The sequence below is a fragment of the Rhineura floridana genome, chromosome 18, assembly GCF_030035675.1.
Source record: "Rhineura floridana isolate rRhiFlo1 chromosome 18, rRhiFlo1.hap2, whole genome shotgun sequence".
NCBI lineage: Eukaryota > Metazoa > Chordata > Lepidosauria > Squamata > Rhineuridae > Rhineura > Rhineura floridana.
Genome location: NC_084497.1, coordinates 3,598,836 through 3,618,815, shown reverse-complemented (window position 1 = coordinate 3,618,815; position 19,980 = coordinate 3,598,836). Strand labels below are relative to the sequence as shown.

The following is a 19,980-nucleotide window of genomic DNA, read 5'->3' as shown; positions in this document are numbered from 1 at the left end:
GCCAATCAGGGACCACGTACTGAATACGATAATGCCATATAGCCAAGTGGCAAGACACAAGTTCAAGGTTCTAGTTTTGGTGTACAAGACCCTGCACAACTTGGGACCAGGATACCTGAAATACCTTACTCCTTATATACCCAGTTGATCACTACACTGTGCAGGTGAGGGCTTCCTGTTGATACCATCTTATCAGGACATCCACTCTGTGCAACATAGGAAACGGACCGTTAGTGCACCTACCCTTTGGAATTCCCTCCCCTGACATATTAGACAGGCGCCCATCTCTGTTATCTTTTCAGTACCTATTGAAGACCTTCCTCTTTCAACAAGCCTTTGAAGTAGAGACCTTATCCCAGTCTGTGTTGGAACTGCTTTTTAAGGTGTTTTGAATAACAAAAACTCACTACCAATTCTTGATATCTTTCCAGGGTCTTTCCAGGGTCTCAGGGTAAAGAGGGGTCTTTTCCGTTCCTTGCCAGTGGAGTCTTTTAACTGGAAAAGCCAGGACTGGACTTGGCACCTTCTCCATATAATGCAGTTTGCAAAGCAAAGGGTGTTTTATTTAGAGGTTGTGTGTACCACTTTAAATACAGGCCCATACTTGGAGCCGTTTTTTGCAAGGAATTTGAAAGCTGACTGGTTTATTTTAAGTTCATATTTCTTCAACTGTGAGTCAGCCTCACTGCAGAGTTCCAACACGACATTGTAACATAAAAAGGGAAGATTTTGAAAAAAGGCTCTAAGACAGGAAAAGGAACAAGATAATTCCCCCCCCCAAAGCATCAAAGATGTTAAACCTCACTCAAGATGACCTGTGAAAAGCTCCAAATCAGCTTTAATTTGGCTGGGATGTGGCCCCCTAAGAGATTGAGCTACGAATTAAGAAGCCCTTGCTTTAAATCGCACCTCTGCTAACTGTATTTGAGAGAAAACCACTCTTCTCTTTCAGCATGGGTAATATCACTGACCTACTTTACAGGGTTACTCTTGGGATTATAATTAGACAATGCCCAGGCAATGCTTTGAATGCTTAAAAGCAGTATGCAAATGTCATCATCATAACATCTCATTTATTAGGAATTATGATCATCTTCCATGTGTTAGAACAGGGACGGAGAATCTGTGTTCCCCCATGAATTACTAATTCCCTAGCATACCTAATGGCCAGGGATGATGGGAGATGTAGTCCAGCAACATGTAGAGGTTCTTCATCCTTGCATCAGAAAGATGTAAGAAGAGCCTTCTGGATCAGACAAATGGTGCCTCTAATGTTGGAGCAATTGGCTCAGTAGGAGCTATCCATGGTGCTGAAATGCCTGGGAGCCACTTCCGCACTAGGAGCTATCCATGGTGCTGAAACGCCTGGGAGCAACTCGCTCACTAGGAGCTATCTGTGATGCTGAAACACATAACCTGCTTTGTCCCCACTGCACCACAACAGAAGAACGTAAGTAGAGCCCTGCTGGATCAGGCCAGTGGCCTATCTAGGCCAGCGTCCTGTTCTCACAGTGGGCAATCAGATGACTCTTTTGACAAGCCCACAAGCAGGATCTGAGCTCAACAGCACTCTCCCCTCCAGCAAGTGGCATTCAGAAGCATCCTGACTCCAGCTATGGAGGCCAAACGCAACCAATGCGGCTAGTAGCTTTTGATAGCTTTACCCTCCATGACACTGTCTAACCCTCTTTTAAAGCCATCCAAGCTGATGGCCACCCCTGCCTCCCGGGGAAGCGAATTCCATCGCTCAACTGTGTTGCGTGAAGTAGTCCTTCCTTTTGTCTGTCCTGAATCTTATTTATTTATTTATTTATTTAATCTGTATCCCACCCTTCCTCCCAGCAGGAGCCCAGGGCGGCAAACAAAGCACTAAAACACTTTCAAACATCATAAAAACAAATCTCAAAAATAAATACATTAAAACAAAACAGCATTAAAAACATTTTTAAAACTTTTTTTAAAAGGGTTAAAAACATTATCAAAAAACATATTAAGCAATTGTGACACAGATGCAGACTGGGATAGGTCTCAACTTAAAAGGCTTGTTGAAAGAGGAAAGTCTTCAAAAGAGAAACGGTGCCTGCCTAATATTTAAAGGGAGGGAATTCCACAGGGTAGATGCCGCCACACTAAAGGTCTTCCAACATTTGTCTTCACTGTTCTATTGTTATGAACGAGGGAGGGAAAAAATTCTCTATCCACTTTCTCCACGCCATGCATCATTTTATACCCCTCTAAAGTGAAAAGCCCCAAATGCTGCAACTTTTCCTCACAAGGGAGTTGCTCCATCCCCTCTATCATTTCCGTTGCCCCTTTCCTGAATCTTTTCCAACTCTACACTATCCTGCCTTGAGTAAGGTGCTGTGTGTTATATATGACGTGCGTTCTTATACCGGGAACCCTCCCTCCACCCCTTTTGCTATTGAGCCCTTCCAATGACAACTCTAAATTGTGATTTCATGGTGCAACCCACTTGGACAAATCTGCAGAGGGAGAGTGCTCCCACCTTCCTTGTGAAATTCAATCATACGTTTTGTGAGCCTCTATACCTAACTCCACCCAGGTAAATGAAATTGCCTTGTCCCCCCCACCCCCCAAGGACAGGGAAGCAATTGAAAGAGGGTTAGAGCAGCAGGCAGCTGTAGCTGACCCTATGCAGTGGCCTTTAGCAGGAGCCAGGAAAGAAGATTAGAAATCCATTCTGTCCAAGGCTCTCTGTTTCCTTGTCCTTGCAAAGCTCCTGGATCAAATTAAACCTCATAAAGAACCTTAACCAGAGCCAGCAGCTCTGTTGTAAGCAGGCAGCGGCGAATTTCCCCAAACACCAAAGAATGATGTTTCTCCCTGGTAATTTCTTTGAACTGTATACCTATAAAATTTGGCCCCTGCAGCAGAAGGAGAAATGGGATCCATTGTCACCTGGGATGCTATTAATGCCTCTCTCTCCCCTTCTAGCGAGGATTCCAGCTTCTACTAACTCAAAAAGCAAACCAACTGAGCGTGGTGCTGTAGACCCGACATGCTTTCAAATTAAAGGAATGCTTAGATGAGGAGGAAACGCGATTTGGGTGGAAACACCCACACGTAACCAGGCCACGTGATTAAAGAAAGTCACAGTTTACTAATTTCAGAGAGGCTTAATTCCCCTCTGCTGTTCATGCCCACCCCCCATAGGAATTGCAACAAGGCTTCCCCGCCTCTCTCCCCTCACGTCACAATACTTACCCATTTCTGCAAAAGTAAAGAGGGGAATTCATCAGCAGGGAAATTCCAGTCAGGGAGAATGAAGGAATTCGATCAATCCTGCTCACCGCAAACCCCAGGGCTGGGGTCACCAATCTTCCCTTTGCACCCACAAAGCCTCTGTGCCCTCCCACTCACAGCCCCTTTGGTCATGGGGTGGCAACGGTGATGACCTTTTTCTCTCTTGAAAAGTACACACAGCTATGATATTAATGGGTGATATTTAAAGCTGGTCCTGCTAAGAGCGCACCTATTAAAATATGGAATTTGCTCCCACAGGAGGCAATGATAGTTACCAACCTGGATGGCTTTAGAATCATAGAACAGTAGAGTTGGAAGGGGCCTATAAGGCCATCAAGTCCAACCCCCTGCGCAATGCAGGAATCTAAATCAAAGCATTCCTGACAGATGGGGATTTTAAAACAGGATTAGACAAATTCAGGGAGGATCAGGCTACCAACGGCTACTGGCCACAATGGCTATGGTCTCCCCTGTTGGAGGCAGTATGCTTCCGAATACCAGGAAATCGCAGGAGAGGTGAATGCTGCTGCACGCAGGCCCGGCTTTGGGGCTTCCCATTGGGACACCTTGTTGGCCGCTAGATGGGCCCCTTTTGGCCTGATCCAGCAAGACTCTTCCTGTATTCTTATTGAACAGACACGGCTAACTTGAACTCAAGTTAGCCGTGTCTATTAAGTTCAATAAGAGCAACGTGAATTTCAGTGGGTCTGCTCTGTGTAGGACTTTGTTGACGACAACCCATGCGACTAGAAGGGTCTAATCCAACAGGGACATTCTGATGTAGGAAGTCTGGCCATCTGAGATGTAGAGGGTGGGGAAACACCACACATATCAATGGTTGGAACCTTTTTAGGGGGGCAGGTGTAGGGGGTGGTCAGACATCTGGGTTACAGGATCTACTTTGGCTTTTTACCAGAACCCCAAGATCTACCCACTAGAGTCAGGTGTAAAAAAAATACACTTGAAATTAAACCATTCTTGCCCAATGATATATGGTTTCTGGTCAGCAGTTGTAATACGTATTAATCTCTGAAACTTGGGGGGGGAACGAAGGCTGGCCTGGACCACTCCTCAACCCTCTCCCCGCTCCCCCTCCAGTGGTTTGTACCTTCAATAGGCAGCAAAATGACACGGGAGTGGTCGTAGGCAATGACGTTGGCATAGCGGTTTTTTGGCTTGTTCACCTCAAGGTTGGAGTGCTCCCAAGTGAATTGCTGACCTGGGTCAATAGACTAGAGAAAGCAGGGGGGAAAAAAACATAATTGCTGCAATTATGTAAAACAACAGTGCTGTCCCACATTCTGTTCCAAACTCACATGCAAGCTAGACAGCGACCAACCTCTCTACCTCTGGAGAACCGTGACCGTAAAACAATTAACTGGTGCAACCAGCTTTCACTGAAAATTAACAATGCATTTGAGAGCTGCCGGATTCTTGCCATTGTGTCTCCCTCTCACGTGGACTTGAATGTGGGGCACACACAGATCCCTGCCCCATGGCTTCCCAAATCTGATATGCACGTAGCAGCTATCAGCCTGATCAAGGATGGCTATTACCTCTCCTCACAGCTCTGTGGTTTGCCCCCGCGACCGAAGGGCCAGGGAGGGGACAAGGCGAGACAAAGCCCCCCCCGACTGGTGGCTTTTTTGGGGTAGCTATGTTCGGCAACATGACTTCGACACAATAACAGTGCATTATTCTTATTACTAGCCATGATGGCCATGCTCTGCCTCCATAGTCGGCGGCTGTATGCTTCGGAATACCAGGTGCTGGAAACTGCAGGAGGAGAGAGTCGCTGTCACGCTCAGGTCCTGCTTACAGGCGTCCCATAAAGGGCATCTGGTTGCCCACTGTGAGAACAGGATGCTGGACTAGATAGACCACCAGTCTACTCCAGCAGGCTGTTCTTATTAGGGGTGTATTTATAATGGACCATCTGCACGTCACTCCACTCGTTTAGTAGTTCTGTGATGCCTCCCCATCACGGCCATCTGGAATGGGCTCTCCTGCACTATAGCACAACCAAAGCCCTGATACCATCGCAAGCACATATCATCATGAATGCCACATATTTTTAAAAATAGGATCTAGAGGGCTCACTAGATAGTGACATCCTGCTCCTGCTTAAACCCCCTTTCCCTCATCCTACGGATCCTGCCTTAACCTCAATGCATTTGTTTGGCTCCAATATCCTCCCCGCTTCTCTACCCCTCCAATCTTGCATCTTGGTTGCTTCTCCACACAGCACATAGTTAAATCATGGAATTCGCTCCCACAGCAGGCAGCGAGGGCCACCAATTTGGAGAGCTTTAAAACAGAATTAGACACATAAGGCTATCAATGGCTGCTAGCCACAATGGCTACACTCTGCCTCCATAGTCAAGAAGCAGTATGCTTCTAAATACCAGTTGCTGGAAACCACAGGAGGAGTTGTTGTGCTCCAGTCCTGCTTGCTGGCTTCCCAAAAGAAGCATCTGGTTAACCACTGTGAGGACAGGATGCTGGACTAGATGGGTCACTGGCCTGATCCAGCAGGTTTTTCTTATGTTCTATTCTGTTGCAGTGGATGAGGAAAAAGACATGTGAGGTGTTTCAGCACCACGGATAGCTCCTAGCCACCAAGTTGCTCCAAGGTGTTTCAGCACCACGGACAGCTCCTAGCGAGCAAGTTGCTCCAAGGTGTTTCAGCACCACAGACAGCTCCTAGCGAGCAAGTTAATCCAAGGTGTTTCAGCACCACAGACAGCTCCTAGCGAGCAAGCTGTTCCAATACTAGACTAGATGGACCAGTGGCCTGATCCAGCAGGCTCTTCAAATGTTCTTAGGGGCATTTTTTCATAACAGCAACAAACGCTCCAGAACTGCAGCCCTGGCAAATAGCCAGAAGCACTTTTGGATATTACATTATGCAGATTAGCTACTGGTTGGGGGGGGAGAGGGAGAATTGGCAGAAAGAGTATATTATTTTTCTCTGTGGCTGCCTGGCATACCAAAGTGCCAAGATGGGTTAGGAAGATCCCAGCAGAGCTGAGAATCTTTTCCCATTATCTTCCTGGTGATTAGGAATTTATTCGCTGTGCAAACGGTTTGGAGTCCTGCTGCCTAAGGACTTTGGTGGTTATTTTTGAACCAAGAGGATGCAATTCAAGCACCTGCGTCCTCCTCTGCCAATCCATGGGTGGGTTTTTGCCACTTCCTGCCTCCCTGCTCTTTTTATCGTTAGGCCCTGTGTATTATCATCATTATCATCATAATATATGAGGGGAACAGAAATTATCTCTGTTGCCTTTTTGGCACCTACGGAAGACCTCTTTCATATAAATTTAATAAATAAATATTAAATAGATGACTGTTTACAGTGGAACAATAGCAGAACATGGCATAAATACTTTCTCACTTCCCTAGTGGATGGTCCAGTATAAATCCACCACTAACCCTATAACTGCATCCATGACATTTTGCAGAATGGACCTGCAAGCCCCCCCCCCCAGCCTAGAGGAGCCTCAACAACATGATGAGGACCAGAGATGTTCCCCAACCCTGGGCTAGCCAATTTGAAGTGGAGGGCTGTGATTTTATAGCAGCAGACCACATCCCTCATGACACATGGTTCCTCCCTCAGCCAACCCTGGTCTGTAGCACACACACCCTTCCATTGGAGACTGGTGGCTCTGATATCAGTGGGGCAGTGAAGTCACTCCAGGTTTTAGTCTGAAGTTTCAAGGAGCTATCCAAGGTTCTCAAGAGTATTCCCAAAGTAAGTTCAACACCCCAGACAGCTCCTTTGAAAGCTCAGGTTCCAGCACCTTGGACACCTCCCCTGAAAGGTTCCAGCACCTTGGAAAACTCCTCAAAAATTCAGACTGAAACCCAGAGCAGATTCCACTGACATCAGAGCCACCAGTCTCCACACCCCCTTGCCAACCCATCACTCCCTTTCCACTCCTCATACCTCATACTCCTGAGACAGCTTCAGATTGTCATTGGCTTTGAGGTGCTCCGTGTGGTCAGCCAGTTCCGAAATTGGGATGGGTGGGTGGCTGAGCATACCTATAAGGAAAGACGAGGTGGAGAGTAGAGGAAAAACATCCTCCCATTAAAACCATCATTCCGCAGTAAACACATACTTCACAACTTGAATTTAAAAAAAAAAACTGCAATGAAAGGAGGGTTAGAAAGGACAGAGGATAGTGGGAAGAGAAACTGAGGGCTCGAAATTGTGTCCTTGGAACTGAAAGGGAAATGAAAGAGTTCTTCCCCAGGATGGCCCCGTTGTCAACATTTACCGAAAATGTGTGTTTCTGTCAGGAGAGGGCCTTAAAAAAACAGACAAACTAAAAAAGGATCAAATAAACAATAACCAAAAAAAGGAGATTCTGACTGCAGAGGCTTTGAAGCAATCCCAAATGGTGACGTTACCGGGGGGTTGGGGGAGAAGGAAGAGTGCGGCAGCGGCGGTGTGGGGGGAAGCGAGCAATCTCCCCCAAAAGTGAAGTACGGCGGCAACGCATCTTAGTGCTGATGCAGGAAACAACATAGGCGTTGGTGCAAAAATAATCATTGTAATGATAAAATGATGATGATGATCATTGTCATCATCGCCCCAAAACGTGGGGTGGTGAAGACACAGCACACAGATATCAAAGAGGAAGGGTATGGCTCAGTTGGCCGATGGAATGAGGATGTGGTATGTCTGGGCGATGGTGGTGGAACGCAGGAGAGAAGTGGAGGTTTTTCAGAAGCTGCATAGGAATGTAAGAAGTGAGTCAGACCCTTGGTCCATCTAGCTCAGTACTGCACACACTGACTGGCAGCAGTTCTCCAGGGATTCAGGCAAGGGGTCTCTCCCAGCATGGCCTGGGACCTTCTGTGGGCAAGGCAGGTCCTCTGCTGCTCAGCTAGGGCCCTTCCATGTGTCTTAATGCACTGATCCATCTAACCCAGTATCAACTACACTGACTGGCAGCAGCTCTTTAAGGTTTCAGGCCAGAGACATTCCCAGCTCTGCCTGGATTGAACCTGGGACCTTCTGCATGCAAAGCAGGGGCTTTGGCCCTGAGCTAGGGTCCTTCCCTTAGAAATAAAGTAAGATTCTGGTCCTCATGGTTCTGGGTAAAGGGCCGATTTAAATAAGAAGCTGCCTTACCCCAAGTAGGTCACTGATCCAGTATTGTCCACACTGACAATACTGCTCTGCAGGGTTTTCAAGGGGATTGGACCTGGGGACCAGGGGCTCTACTACGGAGCTTCAGCCCTTAAAGATCCCAGCCCTCGTGATTCTGAATGAAGAGCTGCAAGGTAAGAAACTGCCTTAAACCGAGTGGGAACATCGGTCCATCTAGTCCACTTTGGTGCCCTGCAGATGTTGCTGGGACTACAAGCCCCAGCACCCCTGACGACAGGCTGTGCTTGATGGGGCTGATGCGAGTTGTAGTACAATTGTTATCACTGGAAGGTGCCACTTTGATCTACGTGGACTGCAGAATCCAGACAGTCTCTCTTTTCCAGGCCTACCTGGAGATGCCGCCAGGGACTGAAGCTGGGACCGCTTGGCCGCTGTGCTACAACCCTGTCCCCTACAGGCTTCAGAAGGGGAGAGAGGCCCACCCAGCAAGTTCTGCCACGCAAGTCGCAGTGAAACGAAACAGAGGCCACGTAGGGGACTGTCCTAGTGAGTGGCATCGCATCGTAGTTAGGGGGAGAGGGGGTGTCATTTCAATTTTCACAAGAGGCTTTTGTGGCTGAGGAAGTTCACAGCCCCCCCCCCCCAAGAACGCCTAACATTCATTCATCTTTCATCAGGGTTCAAAGGAACATTTTGGAGTTACCCGGAGTTCCTCCTTTTCCCTTCGCTGCTTAGAGATAAATTGGTCTGGTGAACCCCTCCACCCCTGACTTCTCAATATCTGGTAATATCAGGCGTTGCCTGAAAACAGCTGGTAAATGCAGGACTGTGGTTATGTGTGTGTGTGTGATAAATGCTCCATTGCACAGAAAAAGAGAGAGAGTGATGTTTCCCCCCTCTTTCCATTTGCACCCCCTTAAATCTGTTTTGGGTTTTCCCCCAACCCTCTGGAGCAGATTTGGGCATGGTTCGGGGTATGTGGAGGGAGGAAGTCTCATTATTCTAGTTCTTGAGTTATCACAATTATTTAGTTGAATACCATCCAATGTGCTTTTTGTGTGTGTGTGTGTTAAAATCAACCTCAGCAAATGGATTTTTTTCAGCATTATAAAGAAGGCTACCTTGGAATCAGTGCATGAGAACTGCAAGGAGAAATAGGGGAAAAAAAGGAATGAAAGTTGTATTTTTTTAAAAAAAAATTTAAATAAATCACTAAGATTTCACACTCTGCTTGAATCTGATGCAGAAATGTGCAGGCAAGGAACCGGCCTGGCCAAGGAAATGCCCACATTAATTAAGCTGATCCACTGTGGCACAATCTTGCTGCATTCCAAGAAGTAGGTTGCTCCCCAGCAAATACTGCAACATAAATTGGCTACAGCCCAATTTCATCCCTGCTTGCTCAGTAGTGATTTCACCGGGGTGTAGTCTCCAGAAAAGCAGCTTTATGGTCTGCACTCCAACAGGCAGCCGCAGATGAGCTGCGTGTTCCATCGTTCTAAACTTTCTACTTACGTAAAACGCTCCTTGCATGAAGAATCCATTTCTCCCTCCCATGCCCATACTGCATATGCGCAATGTTTTGCTTAATCAGGGGAAGCACTCAAAAACATATCCCTTCTATCTACAACCAGGCATCCCATAGTCACACTATTACAGCTTCCTCTCTTGGGAACTGCAGTTTTTGCAAAAGAGCTAGGTGCCAACCTCAGCAAAATCCCTGGAGTTCTCAGAGGGAAGTCATGACAGGTAAGCTGGTGTAAAGTGTGCTGTGTAGACACGTGCCTTAAGGCGGCACTCTTGGCTCATTAAACTGCAAGAAAAAAATAAGACAAAGTATTTCTGGGAGTCTGCACACACTGCCCTATCAATCAGCTCTGCCTGCCAACCTCCATCGGCAAGGGCATCGGGAGCTATGGGAAGTCAGTCGGTAGCCATGGGAAAGGTGTTGGGAACCAAGGGAAGTTCATCCCACCTTCTGAGAAACCACCACAGTGAATTGGGAACAGGAAAGGGAGATGACACGGAGCCATGGAGAATTTCGAGCCCTATTGGGTGTTGCATGATTAAAAGCGGCGGCAAGCAACAGCAGCAGCGGTGGCATAGCAATAAAATAACCTGCTAAATTTGGGACAGAGATGACAAAAGAGCTAGTGCTGTATTCACCAGTTTTACAGTGTGTCTTCACAAAAGTTGGCTTTCTTGATCGGTTTGCACCCACCAGACTCAACAACGATGAAACAGAAAGAGAAGGGGGGAGGGCGACACCAAAGGGCCCTGTCGGAAAACAAACCTCGTCTGGCGGCAGCCAGAGAACACACAAGGGAATAGGAGTTGGCAGCCATCACAGTCCAGCACAGCAGGGGCCAGCTCTTTTCCCCACAGACCACTTGAAAACTGCCGAGGCGCACCGCTTCACAATTTCCCTGCCTGTCGCAGCAGTTTGAAACGTGGTGTGCTAGATGCGGTATGATTCTTAAGTGTATTTCTCTTGCTTATTTCTTGTATTGTAATCCACAGAATTCAAATGGGAACCCAATAAAATACAGTACGAGAAATACAAATAGCAAGGAACGCACAGCTAAAAATCAGGAGGAGCATTTAATGCAGATGTGCCACAGACCACCTGAATAAAGGTCACAGATCCCTGCTGGTCCACGGATCACAGTTTGGCAACCCCTGAAAATACGTCTTCGGCACGTACTGTACATGTCTCCTGCTTCATTTCCAAGCAGATCCACCCCATCACACTTTATTAATGCCCTAAAGGCAACACACTCCTTCCTGAAACCTCTGACTACTTATTTATTCCCCTTGTTTAACCCCCAGATGAAACGAAAGCAAAGGAACCCAGTTTAGGTAAATTTACGGTGTCTAATCTACTCTGAAGTTAAGTTCCAACACTCAGTTGAAGGAGTGTAAGTGGACTGCAGGCCCAGCCACCCAGCCAGATCAGAAACACTGCAGTCCATTTGCATGTTTACTCAGCCGTAAGTTCCACTGAGCCCAATGGGGTTTACTCTAAGCTTGGAGCCCCAGTGTATTGTATAAACAACTGAGTTAGGACGCTTGATATTCGATTTGAAAGTGGCCAGGAACTCACAAAACAAATTGTGTTTGCTTCACATGGGAAGGTAATAAAGGCCTCTCCGAGCCAAAAGGCCCCAACCCACAGAGGAGGATGCTCGCTGCATCTCTGGATGATTCATCACCCTGGGCATACCTGTTTTGGACCAGACTCCCTGGGGACGAGAGATTTTGCCCCATTTCTTGTTAGCTCACACTCTTGGAGCAGCGATGCAGGACAATTTAGCCCCCTTGGAGGAGGCTGGCTGCTGCAACTCTGCCCAAAGTTCTGGGGTTCCCTCTTTGCCCACCAGATAAGCGACTCACGCAGGAACACTAAGAGGCTCTTGTGGACAGGCAATGTTTACCCTTTACATGCTGTAAAAGCAATCCTTTTCCAGGTGTAAAAATGAAGTGTGTTGTCGGTTTTAAATCCGGGGGTGGGGGGAAACAGACAGCATGCTTTTGTCTCAGGTCCTCCCCGCCCCCCAACTGCAAAAGGGTTATTGCGATTGTAGGAATCTGGCTTTAAAAGAACTATCTGGCTTATGCACGGCTTCCTACATTTTGGTGCAGGGAGAGAGGCCGCTCTCTCCCCAGCCACCCTGTTCAAAGTCACAGAACCTTTTCAGGAAATCTAGCTGCTGACCATCTTTTTCTGGCTTTGAGAGAGAGAGAGAGAGAGAGAGAGAGAGAGACCTTAGGGGAGAGAGTTCTCATCTAGCGTTTCAAATCCCTTGAAATCTCCTTAATCTTGTTATTGCAAAGAACTCAAGCTTCTCTCTCTCTCTGTTCCCTCCCCTTTCTATGTGCCGGATCATTTGACCGACAAAATCAACCCAAACATCTGGTGTGCGGGCCAGAGGCCTCCTTCGCCGCCAAAGTGATTGCAGCTCAACAGGAGATTTTGCTGTTTTATTTTAAAAACAAAACAGAGCTTCTTTATAAATGCTGTGCCTGGGAGAGAACTGTGTTTGCCCAGTAATTCTTCTAACAGCTGGGTTTGAACTGAGGGCTAGAGGTGCCATTTGCTCTCCTAAAAGACATCCACACCATGCATTTAAAGCAGATGGCTCCAGCTCTCCCCAAAGAATCCTGGGAACTGTAACTTACCCCTCGAAGAGCTACAATTCCCAGCACCCCGAACAAACAACAGCTCCCAGGATTCTTTGGGGAGTGAGGGAGTGAGTCATGCGCTTTAAATGTGTAAGCGTGCTTTAAAATATGGCAGAGTCTTTTGGCTCTCCAGGTGTTGCTACAACTCCCATCAGCCCCAGCAAGCATGGCTGGGGGAGGACAGGAGTTGTACTACAGCAACATCTGAAGGGCCAACTCCCATCATCTGCCAGAGGAGAATTGAAGAGATCTACGACAGACAGGCATTTCTTGTCTCTTCAAATCATCTCTCCTCTTTGGCTTTACTGATTGGCCTTGGGTTGTTCACTTGAGTGTGACAAGTTCATTTGGAAAAGGAACGCGTTCAAGTTCAACCTCTCCAAAAAGAGACGAACTCCACTTCCAATGCAAAACAAACTAGTTCGGTTCATGTTCAGTTCACGGTTCAATTCAAGTTTATCCAAATGATCTTCAGCATTTCCCCCCCACCCCCCAGCCTTCAATCTGTCAATTTCAGGTCTCCCCCATTCCCATCTGTCCAATCTTAAAATCTAGTTCTCCACATTTTTGCAGAAATTTGAATTTCTTTTAAATCCCCATGAAAATTCTTCAGAATTTTAATGCAAATTTCTCCTAATATTTTTTCGCACATGGTTTTGACTAATGCACACGTTTTTTGTGAACAACGTGTCCTAAAATAATGCATTTGCATATGTAATTTTCACTAATATATTCATTTTGATGGCTACTTTGTAGACATTGCTTGGTTGGCAAAATGCATTGCAAAATCCGGACAAGCGTGAATTTCGAAGGATGGTTGTGTTCCAGTTCTTAGACTGTTTCAGAAAGTGCAAATTTGATAGATTTGTCTTGAAGTGTGAACTGAATTGAATTTCTCCCCCCATCCATACAGTAAACTCAACGAGTGGTTAGTCATGCTTATTGACTTTGATGGGTCTACTCTTATCTATCGTTATTTTATTTATTTCTTTATATAGAATCAAGGAATCATAGAATAGTAGAGTTGGAAGGGGCCTATAAGGCCATCAAGTCCAACCCCCTGCTCAATGCAGGAATCCAAATCAAAGCATTGATATCCCACCCTTCCTCTCAGTAGGAGCCCAGGTCTTGAGTAGGACTAACATTGTAGGACAGCCGTAAGTCCCCAAAGACTGCAGAATTTCCACCAGGGAACTCTGTACCATCTCAACAAGAGTCTGGCTTCTTGTGTTAGTTCAGTACCAGATAAAAATCTGCCTCTTACCTCCAGTCACATCCACGCCACACATTTACACTGAATCAAATTTCTCTTCCTCCCAAAGAAATCCTGAGAATGGAAGTCTACCCCTCACAGAGCCCTCGGCACCAACACTGGCAAACAGCTGGCTCTGAATTCTCTGAACTGCCATATCCATGGAAAATAGTATTTCTTATCATGTATAAATGTGAATTTTATATACATAAACACACACAAGGTTGTTTTCTGATGTTAGTGCAACTCAGAATAGACCCACTCGATCACCTCCGACTCAGAGCAGACCCGTAGGACCAATGTTAGGTCATGTCCATTCATTTCAATGGGTCTGCTCAGAGTAGGATTTAGCTGGAGACAAGCCATTGAAATGAAGGAACACGGCTGACTTACGTTGGCTGGGTTGCATTCAACCAAGTCCCACTCAGAGTTTGCTGCTGTTATGTCCTTCAAGCCGATTTCGACTTATGGCGACCCTATGAATCGGCAACCTCCAATAGCATCGATTATATACCACCCTGTTCAGATCTTGTAAGTTCAGGTCTGTGGCTTCCTTTAAGGAATCAATCCATCTCTTGTTTGGCCTTCCTCTTTTTCTACTCCCTTCTGTTTTTCCCAGCATGATTGTCTTTTCTAGTGAATCATGTCTTCTCATTATGCGTCCAAAGTATGATAACCTCATCATTTTAGCTTCTAGTGGCAGTTCTGGTTTAATTTGTAGTCCCATTAAAATTTACAAACTCAAGCTAGTCATGGGTATTAACTTCAATGGGTCCACTCTAAGTAGAACTAGAACTGGATACATCATGTGTATCTATGACAGGGTTGTATTCAACTAAGTCCTACTCAGAGTAGACCCATTTCAATGAATGAACCCCAAATTGTCCATGTCCATCCATTTCAATGGGTCTACTCTGAGCAGCAATTGCATGGGCTACAACCCAATGGGTCTACTCCGAGTAGGACTTAGTTGGCTGCAATCCTGCAAACGCTTCCCTAAGAGTCAATCCGGTTGAACTCAGTGGGGCTTACGTTTGAGTAGATATGGGTAGGACTGCACTGACACATGTACAGATTTAGCCACGGTTTCCATCATTTTGCAAAAAGCTGTTTGGCTTACGAACTGTAAAACTGGAAGCACACTCTTAGACAAGACAAAATGGCGGAGAGCAAAGGACGCGACGTTGAAAGCCACAGATATGCAGAGAGAGAGAGACTGAAAGAGACAGGATGAACATGTAAAGATGGAAGTGCAAGTGAAGGAGAACCAAAGGGGGTTTCTTTTGGGGGGGGAAGGTGGTGCTGGGAAATGGGGCGCATGACCAATGAAATGGACAGGAACAAAAACATATAGGAACTAACTTTCAAGGTCAAACTCAGGGTCACTGAGAGGACTGCTGAGGCCAGAATCTGCAGAAAACAGGAAAACAAAAAACAAAAAAGAACAGAAAACAAAAAAATATATATAGAGACGTTTATAAAAAAAATGCTACTCAACCGAGAAAACGAAGAAAAAACCAAGGAAACAAAAAGGCAACACAAAATTTGAGAGAAGATGAAAGGTGTCCCCCCCCCCACCCCTCTGCTCCTTTGTGTCACCAGGGGGTCGCTTTTCATGGGCGGGCGTTCCAGGGTCTTGGGGCTGCGGGTGGAGTGGCGAGGGCCAACGTTCACAGAGTCTTATCCCCCACGTCTCTGCCCCTCCCCAAAGGGTGGGATCCAGGCCTCAGTAACAAATATGTCCATTTGTGGATTTCCATCCCGAGATAAAGTTTACACTGAGGAACGCTCTGAAGGTGCACTGCTCTCTCCCCCCGCCAACCCCGTCTCCTCTTTCCAGCAGCCAACGTTTCAACGCATGGTCATTTCGGCATTGAAGTACTGCCCAGTAGGGACGCTACTCTGTCGATTTTGGTTTCTGTTTTTTTGTCCCAGCTCTTAAGTTCAGTTCTCCACATTTTCCCATCAGCTTGCAATAATAATAATAATAATAATAATAATAATAATATGTGAGAGCCAGTGTGGTGTAGTGGTTAAGGTGCTGGACTACGACCTGGGAGACCAGGGTCCGAATCCTCACACAGCCCTGAAGCTCACTGGGTGACCTTGGGCCAGTCACTGCCTCTCAGCCTCAGAGGAAGGCAATGGGAAACCCCCTCTGAACACCGCTTACCATGAAAACCCTATTAATGGGGTCACCATAAGTTGGGATCGACTTGAAGGCAGTCCATCTCCATCTTCCACTACTACTACTAATCCCTCATGAAAATCCACAGGCTTTTAAATGCAACTTTCTCCTAACACACAATTTTGCCCATGTTACACAGTTTTGCAAAGCAATTTCCCCTACAACACTCTTTGTACATTATTTTTGCTAACACACTTTACCCAAGTATATGCATTTTTTTGTGAGAAGGGTGGATTTCTGAAGGGTGGCTGTGCTTTCTGGTCCGTGCACTGTTTCGGAAACAGCGAATCGGGTAGATTCTCCTTGAAATGCCAACCGAATCGAGTGTCTTTGGTGTCTCTAGTACGCAGCAACATTCGAGTGGGGAATACAAGTCCTTGTACTCTCTCTGACAGGGTTCAGAGGGCCCTTTGGGAAGACCCCCCCCTCCCCTCCATGGGCCCCTCTGCCTCAATGATCCTGCTGAAACTCTTCTGCCTCATCGCTGGTACCAGCTGCTTGCCTGCTGAGTGGAGAGCCAACAAGCAAGTGGGCCATGGCACTTCTCCTCCACACCATTGCCAGAGTGGGTGAACACGCAAGGAGGCTGCAATGGCTAAAAAGCATGGTCTTCTCGGGAGGGCCCCTGCTGGGGTGTGAGCCCTCGGCAGATGCCTGACTGTGCCGACCTGTTGACGCCCTTGCTCCCTGCTTTGCCCCTGTTCTGGGAAGAAAAATCAGGATCTAGCATCCCTCCTCTACATCAGGGGTGGGGAAACTTTGTCAGCTCCAGGGCCACACGCCCTCGCAGGCAACCTCCCAGGGGCCAGATTCCAGTGGTGGGTGGGGCCAGAGGCGAAAAGCGAGCAGAGAAACGGATGCAGTTCTTACCTTTGTACAGTAGGTTACAGTTCCAGCCATACCAAGCCAGGGGTTTCTAAAGACACACACACATTCTCCCTCCAAGCAAGCAAGAGGAATCACCACGGGGTTCACGGTGGGCAAAAGCACTCGAGGAGGGCATGGAATAGGGTCAGTTAGGGGGCGTGGCCCCAGGGGCCAGATGGACAAGCCTGAGGGGCCGCATTCGGGGTTCCCTGTTATATAGGAATATCTGACACATAAACACACACATGTGAGTGTATATGTGTGTATGTGAGTGAGTGTGTACATGTGATGGAGGCACATTAAAATATTTTTTTAAAAAAATCAAAGGTCACAGAAGACAGGATCATTCCTAACCACACGGCAACAGGAAACTGTCTAAAAAGTCAGGGTAAGATTCGTTCAAATGTTTACAATTCTTTTCTTTTTTTAAACAAAGGCCAGTTGATTCACACCTTGAACACACAGATAAAAGACTGCAGACTCTCTCCATTCCAGAGCTAGACTTATAAAACTCCCTCGCTGCATGGCTGGGACTACAGATGTGAAGGCCTGTAAAATAATCCCAGAAATTTTTGAAAAAAAGGAGTGTTTTCCCCCCCACCTCCTCAATTTTTCCAAAAAAACCCAAACACCAATACACACAGAGAAAAATTCAGGAAAAAAAATGAGGGGGGGGGAGTGTTCCTGTTTTCGTCCCAGGCCTTCACATGTCTAATTGAGACTGCCATTAAGAACTTCCTCTAAATTCCCCATCAAAACCCAATGTTTTTGAGAAGTCTTTGGCACAATCCCCTGGTTCCATGGGGCCATCTTGCCCTGCTAGGGGGTTCCGGCAAGGCCATTTCACCCCCAAAACACACCCACCTGTCCATCAGCTGAAAGGGGTGAGGGTTCAATTCTGCATTGGCTGTGCAGGCCAGGACCCTGCAGCTGAGGGCAGCCAGTACAGCAGGATTTAACCCTTCCTCAGGAGCTGATGAGCAGGGGTTAAATCCTGCACAGTTCGGCTGTGCAAGCCAGCTCCCTGTCCGGGAGTTAAAATCGCAACAGTTACACAGAAAAGTCGTGTCTGCATCTAAACTCCCTAATCCAGAAACTTTCATTTAGGGGGAGAAAGGAAAGGAAAGTTGTTAGATGCCCAAGGTTTCATGTTGGCAAAAGGCAGACACGAAACAAGAGCGTTATTACACACAGCTGGTTGTTAAATGCCACCAGCTGACTGGTCAGGAACTCTGACAGCTCTTGCTAGTTCCCAGAGAAAAAGAGCAAAATATCAGGAGGACACAGCACAACACAGAGAATTCTGAGATCTCCACGCACATTACCTGTGCTCTTTCAAGCATATCTTCAACAACAAGGACTAGGAACTTGGCTTTTTAATATTTTTTTTTAAAGGGAATTAAGATAGCAAACAAGAAAGCAGAGCTTAATCCAGAAACCAGAGTCTGTGACCAGTACCTCATTCTGCCGCTTTTTAACACTCGTGTAAATTTGCCCGCCCAGCCTACAGCAATCTGCATGGATTGGTTTTTCGAATGTGCAGCAGACAAAACATGTACAGACCCAAAAAGAAAATTTGTGCGGTTCACCCCCCAAAAGCAAAAACAAGTCGAGCCAAACATTCTTTTGGAAATGCACATTCTCCCCCCTGCCCCGTATTGCCCATCTGGATGTCCTTTGTTAAAAAAAGACCCAAAAGCCCTTATTTGTCATCAGTTGCTAAGATCCTCTAGGCAAGCACGCCACCGCTGCCTTTGCACTGGGTGATCTGGGCACCTCCTCCTCCCTCGACGGTAGCTTGGCATTGAGGCCTCTACCCTGTGACCACCCATGCTGGCTAGCCGTGTCTCCGGCTGGCCAGTCTTTCCTCAAGCTGGGCAGGGGAGTGCAGCTTCTGGGGCAGCGGCATGCAGCCTGTTACCTGGTGTCTGGAAGTTGATCCGCCTCATCTCCACGGGGTCCTTAGGGTGGTGGGGGGCAATCTCAGCGTTGTTCAGCATGCACTTGATCCGTGGCTCGGAGTCTTTTCGTTTGCTGGGAAGGGGGAGGCAGAGAGGAACCAAACACAAAGGCAGATTCAGGTAGGGTTTGGGGTCCATGTGCTCCGTGCTGTGCCTTCACAAGTGGAGGTAAACTCTTTTGCTCTCCAGATGTTGCTGCACAGCAGCTGCCATCAGCCCAGAAGCCAAACCCGGCGATATGAGATAGAAGGGAGAATGCCTCTATTTAGGCAAGGCTTTCTCTCCGGAGAGTGGGGAATGCCTCTCCTTAGATGGCTCTCCGGATATTTTTTGGACTCTAACTCCCAGCAACCAGCAAGGCCAATAGCCAGTGATAATGGGAGTCAGTGTCCACTAACATCTGGAGGGCCGCAGGTTCCTCACCACTGGCTTATTCTGTGCTTAAACGATACATCTCACATTGTCGTTCCCCAAAAGACCTCGCAGCGAGCAATGCTGAATTATAACCCCCCCCAAATCAAATAAATGTGTGCAATCCTTAAAACGAAGAAAGAGGAAGAAAAAAAGCTGATGGAATGCACACTAAAACTGGACACGACGGCCAAATATTGGAACAACGGCGGCCAAATATTGAAAAGTCAAGGGGGCACTTTGTGGGGATCAGAATGGATCCGAGCACAGCTCAAACGGACAAATCGACGAGCTTGGAATGCAGGTGGGAAGGAACAAACAACTCCGATAGTTTACTATAAAAGATGGGAAATTTTTGTGGCCAGTGTTGGATGTTTGATTACAGGGGGGGAGGAACCCACCTCTTTCAACCATCCCTCCCTCCTCCAGTCATGCAAGAGACACATTCTGACTAGGCAAAAGGATGGAACAGAGCAGGTAAGTGGCATGGCTTGGGGAGAATCTCAAGGGCCACAGAGAGAGGCCTGAAGGGCCACATTTGCCTCCCCCCCTGGGCTTGAGGTTCACCACGTTTTCACTAGAGCAATAGTTCAGCAAGATGAAAACGGGCAAAGGGGAGCCTTGACCTTGTTTGCATCCTCTCCTCCCCGACACATGGAAACTTTCTGTAAACTTCGGGTTTAGATAAACCGCAGCTTGTTGTCTTGTCTGGACCCGACAAACTGTGGTC

The 19,980-nt window shown here is 47.1% G+C and overlaps 1 protein-coding gene across 1 annotated transcript in view; it reads right to left on the bottom strand.

The window, feature by feature from the left end:
• PTPRS (protein tyrosine phosphatase receptor type S) overlaps positions 1–19,980 on the bottom strand; it is a 207,884-nt gene that overhangs the window by 21,015 nt on the left and 166,889 nt on the right. The window contains exons 22-25 of the mRNA XM_061601984.1: positions 18,800–18,912; positions 15,186–15,233; positions 7,217–7,314; positions 4,373–4,496 (exon numbers count right to left, since the gene is read on the bottom strand). Coding sequence (XP_061457968.1) covers positions 4,373–4,496; positions 7,217–7,314; positions 15,186–15,233; positions 18,800–18,912 — 383 coding nt within the window. The remainder of the gene's footprint in view (positions 1–4,372; positions 4,497–7,216; positions 7,315–15,185; positions 15,234–18,799; positions 18,913–19,980) is intronic.